This window comes from Mastomys coucha, unplaced genomic scaffold (assembly GCF_008632895.1).
Source record: "Mastomys coucha isolate ucsf_1 unplaced genomic scaffold, UCSF_Mcou_1 pScaffold5, whole genome shotgun sequence".
Classification (NCBI taxonomy): domain Eukaryota; kingdom Metazoa; phylum Chordata; class Mammalia; order Rodentia; family Muridae; genus Mastomys; species Mastomys coucha.
In genome coordinates, this window is record NW_022196911.1 from 57,436,475 (window position 1) to 57,445,054 (window position 8,580).

The following is an 8,580-nucleotide window of genomic DNA, read 5'->3' on the forward strand; positions in this document are numbered from 1 at the left end:
TGCTCTCCACACCCTCTCCCAGTACAGCCCCATCAGCCATGCTGGCAGCAGCACACAGATGAGTTTGGCAGAACCCTCTTCTCATACGTGCTGCCCTTAGCTCTCCATGTGCTCTCCGTGTTTTTTACTGCCTAATACTTTTCTCATGTAACCTTGCTCTTACTCAGTCTGGCCTACCGTCCCACCTTTAGACATTACTAGTGCTTCAATAACTTGATCTGATTGTAGATGCAACATGGCTCAGGCTTTATTTGAGTCAACAATACTTAATTCTACCCAGGGACATTTCTATCTGTGGGACTCAGAGGCTGGTTAATATGAAGACCACAGAGGGCTCTTAACCACATACACTCTCTGCAGCCTACCACCTGAAGCCCACCCTGCGGCCTGGGAGGGCAAAGTGACAGTCACAAGTCTGGAGGCTCCTCCCAGGCCTCCACCTGTGCATTTCCTGCTAGGCTCCGGTCTTGGAAGTCCATGTTCCAGCCACGCCTTTTATGCTTCTTGTGTCCTCTCCATCAACAGTAGGTCTGTTAGTTGCTTGTCAGACACACTGAGCTGCTGGCAGTTCCTCAGAAGCTGACTAAGATAAATTGCCAGAAGATGCTTACACTGAAACACAAGACACAGAGCTGTTAGGGACAAGCAGGATCATGTTTGGCCAGTCTAATCAAGACCTCACCATCACATGCAAGGAGGAGAGGGAAACTCTGCCATGGTTTCATCCTGGCCTTCAGAGTGTGGTTACAGCAATGGCTGACAGTCCTTGAGGCACTACACTGGCTCAGTGTTCCTCCCCAGTGAGCTCATGCAGATCTAATAGGTACCCAGCAGCTTCAAACTTCTCTATAATGAATGTGCAGAACCACGACTTCATTTTAGGCATTGCTGCTTTCTGGGGTGGAGGAGTAGGGGAAATTCTCACATGTACACACATGTGGGGAGATGATCCTGTCAGACCTATGTCACAGAACACAGCATTGATCCTGAGAGGACCATGGTACAATCCTGTCATTTTACAGGTGAAATAAACCTTACTAGTGGTTAGTGGTATGTGTGTGCATGTGTGTGTGTGCATGTATGTATGTATATGTAGGTATGTGTATGGATAGAGATGCTCAAGTTGGCACCAAACTCTCAAGATTTTTTTTTTTCAAGACAGGGTTTCTCTGTGTAGCCCTGGCTATCCTGGAACTCACTCTGTAGACCAGGCTGGCCTCGAACTCAGAAATCCACCTGCCTCTGCCTCCCAAGTGCTGGGATTAAAGGCGTGCGCCACCACTGCCCGGCAACTCTCAAGATTTCAAGTTGCTACTAGTATATAAAAAAGTAGGAACGCGCTCTCTCTCCCTCCTCTCTTTCCGCTACTGCCCGCTCTCTCCCTCTCAATTAAACCTCTTACACGTGGAAAAAAAAAGTAGGAATGAGGTAGACTTTATTGTTCTCTGCTTTGGCAAGACTAAGACTAACCATCTGCTCTTAGGAGAGGAGGAGGGTGCGTTTCTTTTCCTTTAGAACTAGGGATGTGCAGCTAGATGCTGTCTTTCCTTGGTGCTCTGGAGTCTGATGGGCTCACAAAGACTGGGAGGTATAGGTGGAGGCGGTCCTGCTCCATGGGAGGGTGGGCCGAGCTGTCTTTATGAGCAGGGTATTATATGGGAGCAGCTTTTATCTAGTTCTCTCTTTCCTGGGCCATCTCCTTCCCCAGCACCCATTTCCAAGATTACCTCACTGTCCCCCACAACCTCATCTATGACCTTTTAATTAAAATAGCAGGAAAGTAATGTACCAAAAATGACATTGTGTTTTGGGAGGCTGAATCCAGGAAGTGACAAAGACAATAAACCACAATTTCTTCCAGCATTGAGGGAAATGCCCATTCTGTGTAAACCCACCACCTCCCAAAAATGTGTCTCTTAAAGTCTGAAATAAGGCTAGCCCCTTCTCTCCCAAATGTGTGCAGTGGTGACAGAGCACTCTTACCAGCAGGCTGTCACTCTTCCGTAACACCGAGAAGGAGAATGCTGGGCATGAGCAGTAATGACAGGAAGCCAGGCATGTGTATGTTTTGCCAGAACTGCCTAGCACCTGGGAAGAACAGGACAGTGTTAGTTTGCTTTTGGTACAACTTCCTGACAATCCATTCAGTGTGTCAGAGTTGCTTATGGTCATCACTGAAGGTCTGCAGTGGGGTTTATATGGAAGGAGCAACACAAGTTGTCTTTCTGCAGCTTTCATCTCTTCAGCTTTCCAGGATGTTGGAAGGTGGAAGAGCTTCAGTCCAGTCCAGCCCTGCACATGGCGGGTGGCTTTGTTCCATGTGATGCTCAGGTCTCAGCTTGCATCACTAAAATGGAGGCCAAGGAAGGCCTGTGTGCATTTTACCATGGGCCCCTTAGGTGGTATTAGACACCATGCAGGGACATTTCTAAAGTTGCTGCTACATTCCCGGAGAGTGAAATGAGTGAAATGGGTAAAGGGCACGGGAGGCAGAAGCGGGGCGGCCCTCAGATGAAGAAAGTAGAAGGGGTGTGTGAGTGAGAAGCGGGGGAAGTATCTGAGTGGGAGGATAAATAAAGCAGTCTTGTGAAGGGGCTGACTCAGCTGCTCAGGACGGAGGTCTCAGGAACCAGGCAAGTTCACACCTGCCTACTCATCCAGTGATGGCAGGACACAGATGTGGCTGTTGGTGAGAGGCTTGGTACAAGAAACACCCTTGGTGACACTTGAAGGGAATACAATGAAAAAAACGATTTGTCTGTGATGAGATTGTAAGATTGGACCAGTTTGCTGGAGAAACCTCTTCTACCAGCAAGCAGCCAAGCACTTCTTCTTGGCAGCTTGCTGTAGTTTGGATTCGGAATGTCCCCCAAAGGCACATGTGTTAGAAGCTTGGTGTTATCTCCTGGTACATACAGGGAATGGTAGAACCTTTAGGAGGTAGGATTTAGTTAGAGGGAGTTAGGTTGCTGGGGGCATGCCTTTGCAGGAGACACTGGGACTCTAACCTCCTTCATGTCCTGTCTTTGCTTCCTGTATGTGGGATGAAGGGATCGCTCAACTTCCTGTTCCTGCAGCAGTGTACGGTGCTGCCATAGGCCGATAGAACAGGGCCCAGGAACCATGGATGGAGAACTCTGAGACTGTTAGCCAATTTAAACCTATTTTCCTTTACAGTGACTTCTGCCACATATTCACCATAGTGGTGGACACGAGATAACACAGGGTTGCATTCTGAGAATTAGTATCCAAATGAAGTAGATTATTATCAAAAAGGGAAGTACAACATTTCAACTGTTTTACAATGGACTGTCACCTGAATTTGCCACAAGACTTTCAAATTAAATTTAGGCTTTAAGATGGCAATCTAAACCAAAGGTCAGGATTTGTTAAAATTACACTGTTAGCAGTCCCAGGATCCTTTGCTCCAACCTGAGAATAACAGGTAAGGCCTTACCTAGAGGAAATAATATGCTCAAGCGCTGTGCTTCTGTGTGTGCTTAGTGCTTGCTATGATACAGCTATTCTGGCTATTTGTGACTAAGTCAGCAGAACTCTGAGGGATTTCAGATTACTAGGGATGTCCTTTTTCCATACCATTAAAGACTGGACCTAGTTTAGATCAGGTATTAAAAAACCACCTCTTACACACTCCTATCCCAAGGCTTGCCGTGTTAGGAACATGACACCACTGACTATCGGTACAGTTTCACCAGTGAGTCTAAATAGCGGGGTGGACATTAAAGCTGACCGAGTCCCACTTAATCTTAGAGCAAACTCACCAGCACGCAGCAGGGGTGTGGATAAGCGTTGTCTCTCCAGACTACCGAGAACAGACCTTTAAAGTTCTTTCTTTACTTCACTGCCTTGTCTTTTCTCTCTAGATTTAGACTTAAGCAGGCAAAGCCCTCCGGACTCCACAGGTCCCAGATCTATCACAGCACTTCCTCTGGGATTATGCTGAATCAAAGCCTGGTGATTTAGGGACAGGGATAAATTCTACAGAGATTCCCATGGCTTACCCTTTCAAAGGCTGTCTGAGATCCAAAGTAAAATGGTCAAATGCCTGGGGCAGCAGATACTCTAAAGACGGGAAATGCTTTAATTTGCTTCTTCCTTATCTAGCAGTTGACTACTAATGAACCCAATAATCAGGCAAAAATCTGAGCTAGAAATGTTTAGAACTGGAAACTGACCTTAGGGATAATTTAATTCAATGGAAGAAGGACCCTCTCTTACAGGAACTGCTCCAGTTCTTCCACTCTTCATAGCATGGGCTGGAATGTGCCCCCTTCAATCCCCTCCTTAAGTGAGATTTTAAAAAACTAACAGACAGGAAAGAACACACTCAAGAACAGGACTGGATTCCCAGGAGTCTCACTGGCAGAAAGTCTGGAGTGACTACAGGGAGCTTGCAAGATGGTCCTGAGCACCATCCACTTACAGGTGCGACCTTCTAGCTACTGCAGGCCCCTGGCTCCTGTATGTTAGGAAGCTATATTTATACTTTCCTGCCTCTTTCTGGAAGAAGGGTTTACAGTTCCTGTCCTGATACAGGCTGGGCATATGAGCTGTGTTTGCTCATAGAATGTGAGTAGCTGAGCAGAATGTTAAAAATTGTGGTGTGCCATGTTTTCTAATGTTCTGCAGTAGGGCTGCTGCGGAACTGGGGTTGCTGAGTGAGGACGTTGGGACTGGAACCACATTTGCCTCCTACGGCTCTGCAGGAGGGTATTCAGCCTTGTTCTGTAAGCCCTGCAGGCTTTCAGGCTGTTGTGAAGCAGCCCCTTCCTAAGTTGGAGCAGAATGCACTTGGAAAGCAGCTCAGGAGTCGGTACCAAACGGATGACTTTAAAATAATTACACATTATACCCGGAGGACAGTGAAAATATTGGGTTGAACTATGGAGTAAAGGAGGTTGACTCACGGGATGGTTACTAGCTGGGTATCAGGGCAGTGTCTGACTCAGCATTTATCATCTCATACAACCAAGAACCAAGGCGGATAGATTCTTCCTGCATTACCGTACAGTGCACCACAAGACTGATGTGAGTCTGGCTGAGGTTTCCGGTCTCAGTCAACTCCAGTCAAAGTCAAAGCTGACAGCTATGTATCTAGGGAGTATTTATTTAATGACAAAGCAACACAATATAATAAAGGACATGACAGACAATCATTAAGAAAGTCATATTCATAAAAATAATTAAAATAGTTTTAAACAAGATCTTTACAATTCTAGCTGGCAGTCAGATCACCTAAGTGATCTACATAAGGTAGAAGTCTGCCTGCTCTGGTTATGATGGTAAAGAGGCTGAGATCAAAAGAACCTTTTTACCCTGACAGTTTTAAAAACATTTACATTATTTTTATTTTATATGTAAGAGTGTTTTGCTTGCCTATGTGTATATGTAACATGTGCCTGGTGTCCATAGAGGCCAGAAGAGGGTACTGGATCCCCAGAGCTTGAGTTACAGGCAGTTGTGAGCTGCTAAGTACACATAGGACTAAACCTGGATCCTCTGCTGGAGGGCTGCTGAGCCATCTCTCCAGCCCTGAAACCAGAATTCTGCAGTGAGAAGACTGGAGGGATCTAAGTCTTGGATATTTTGAATATGCAAAATACAAAAAGATAACACAAGAAAGAAACTTAGTGGCTCCAACTGATTGTTCATCTATAAATCCACCATGAGAAAAAGCCCCTCTGAGTAAAAAAGTACTATCTAAAAATTATAAATAGAGTCACACTCCATTTTCCTAAATGGAAACACACAGCGATCTGCCAAGTCAATTAAGGTGGGCTGCAATGTAAGGGCAAGTTGATTCATTAGGAGGGACATGTATTTGTCAAAGCAGGCTCTGTTCAAGTCATTCTCTAAGAATGAACTGGCACCTTCTGTTAATGAGAGTTACTGCCTTGATTTCAGCTCTGACAAGTTCACTAGAAGCTAGAGTTAAAAAAGATTTCCTACTCACTGATGGTGTCTTTCTTAACCATTGTGAGCCAAGCACATACTTGACAAGCCACAGCATGTCCTTCCGTGTCCTTCCCTCAACTGTAGCTGCACTCAGCACTGTCTCACGTAGTGGACCTGGGAGCAGGTGCTTATGCTGGCATACTGATTATATAACCTTTTCTAGTCTCAGGTAAGTCTGGCAGTGTGGGGGAATCAGATGTGATATTATTTTACCCTTTGTGTTTCAGTTTCCTGCAAAAGAAATACTTTGCTTTGCTTCTGGAGAGAGTAATCAAGAACATGAAAATAATCCAGAGTATGGTAAGGGGCTGTCACTTCACAAACCTACTCTAAGTGCCAAGGGGCAAACTCAAACTACGGTCTGTACGGACCTCCTGAGGTCAGGAGCCTGACTCATCATAAATAGTTTTTGACAACAGCTTTGAAAGATCGATGTTCACGAGATTACTCTAGACATGTGGAATGGCCTCAACAAACACTTTGACTTTTTCCCATAAACAAGAGATTATGAACAAGAAAAATGAAAATGCCAATAAATGTATGGGAGGTATATACCCCTAATTATCAACAAGGGAGCAAAGGCTGGTATCCATTAGACTTAGGAGCCTCTTTGCACCATTGCTAGCTCTATATAGTGCTACTGGTAGAATCAGAAAGTCTTATTTATCTTTAATTTCTAGAATGCCCGGAGATACTATGCTAAGTACAACAAGCTTGGTATAACATCAAATACTACATGTCCTCGCATGTGAAATCTAAAACAGTCCAGTTTACAGAAGCAAGTGGCTACTAGTGTTCAGGGGTGGAGGGGAGGGCTATGGAGATAGACAGAGGGGTCAGAAGCTCAGGAGAGTTATTGACTACAGTAGCTAACAATGCATCACAGACCTGAAAATTTGTAAGGGAGTGTTCTCATCACAGAAAAGGAAGCATATCAGGTTTTTTTGAGATAGTTGGATGTGTCAACAGCATGAAGCTATAAGGTATCATATATCAAGATGTCATTTTGTAGTGTCATATATAGTTCTTGTCAATTCACAATGAATATAAATCTTTACATTGTGATTCTGTTAACTTTACTAAGTTGGGTCACAAAGCTTAGTACATACTTCATGTTGGTTATCAGCTTCCACAGAGACTGTGAATAGATTTGTGTCCTAAGGGTTTCCATTTTGATTATCCCCACCTCTAGACTAATACCTGGTAAACACGCCTTCCACTGGGTGATGAGATTAAAGTGACGGACTCTCGATCAACTAGGTCCAAGGCCTGGATGGCCGATGACCCAAACAGAAACTTCAGCCTAGGGAATACAAAGACACTTATTAGAAAGGCAGATTCTGAGTCACCTCGAGAACTTGACATGACGGTTTCTTCTCCTATCTTTTTGTGTGCATGACGATAGAGACTGAACCTGAGGCCTCATGCATAGCAGGCAAGCACTCTGCCACTGAGCCTCTGCACTCTCATTTGTTGTGTGCGTTGTTCCTCGATGCCATCTACTTTTTTTTACAGAGGGTTGCTAACTGGCCTGCGAGTTGCCTTGAGGCCAGCGCTGTGATTGCCAGCACACCAGAGCTGGCTTTTGTAAGTGGCGCTGGGATCGAAATCAGGCTCCTGTGCTTGCACAACATACAGTTTACAACTGAGCTACCTATCTAGTCAATCCCCACACTTAAAACAAAAAACAAATTTTAATTTGGGAAAAAATATTAACAAAACCCATGGGCTTGGGTTGGAGAGGATGGCTCAGAGGTTAAGAGCACTGGTTGCTCTTCTTGAGGACCCGGGTTTGATTCTCAGGACTCATGTGGCAGCTCCCTACCATCTGTAACTCCAGTTCCAAGAGATCCAGTGCCTGTCTCTAGACTCTGTGGGCACTGCATGCATGTGGTGCACAGACAAACATGCAAACAAAACATCCATACACATAGAATAAAAAATTAGAAAAAAAAACCCCAACCAATCCATGAAACCAAATCCATGGATTCATTTGCTCCCCCAAATAAGTGTTAATTAACATCTTGTTAATATTTCAGATTATTTTTGTGTTTAAAAGACTATACTATTACAACTAAAAAAAAAAGAAAGAAAGAAAGAAAAAAGCTCTCTTCATACTTCATTAAAGAGCTTCCAGACATTCTGTTCCTTTCTATCTCTTTGGCAAGCATTTATTCATCTCTTCCTCAGTCTGGGCTCCCTCCTCTCTTTCTCTCTCCATCCGCATGGCAGAGTGAGCCCAGGGCCTCATGTATGTTCAGAATACACTCTGCCTCTGAGCTACACCTGCAGCATGACCTCGTATGACTTACTGGTTTCTTTCCTGCTAATGTTTCTGTATCCTATTATTCGTGGAATGACTGTATGTATGCGCATGTGTATATGTACCTATGCATGTACAGCACTGCTTATAAAGTTTAAAATATAACATGTGTATTGCTTCATTTTCCCAGAATCTAATCTCACACACAACAGTACTAGGAAGAATTGAGAAAGCCAGGCGGTGGTGACGCACGCCTTTAATCCTAGCACTTGAGAGGCAGAGGCAGAGGCAGGCGGATTTCTGAGTTCAAGGCCAGCCTAGTCTACAGAGTGAGTTCCAGG

General features: G+C 44.6%; 1 protein-coding gene across 2 annotated transcripts in view; it reads right to left on the reverse strand.

Moving 5' to 3' along the window:
- Window positions 1–222: 222 nt before the first annotated feature.
- Zswim7 (zinc finger SWIM-type containing 7) overlaps window positions 223–8,580 on the reverse strand; it is a 14,652-nt gene continuing 6,294 nt past the window's right edge. For both annotated transcript variants that reach the window (XM_031350706.1, XM_031350707.1), the window contains 3 exons: window positions 7,177–7,279; window positions 1,984–2,088; window positions 223–612 (listed from right to left, as the gene is read on the reverse strand). In XM_031350706.1, coding sequence (XP_031206566.1) covers window positions 496–612; window positions 1,984–2,088; window positions 7,177–7,279 — 325 coding nt within the window. In that variant the 3' untranslated portion in view covers window positions 223–495. The remainder of the gene's footprint in view (window positions 613–1,983; window positions 2,089–7,176; window positions 7,280–8,580) is intronic.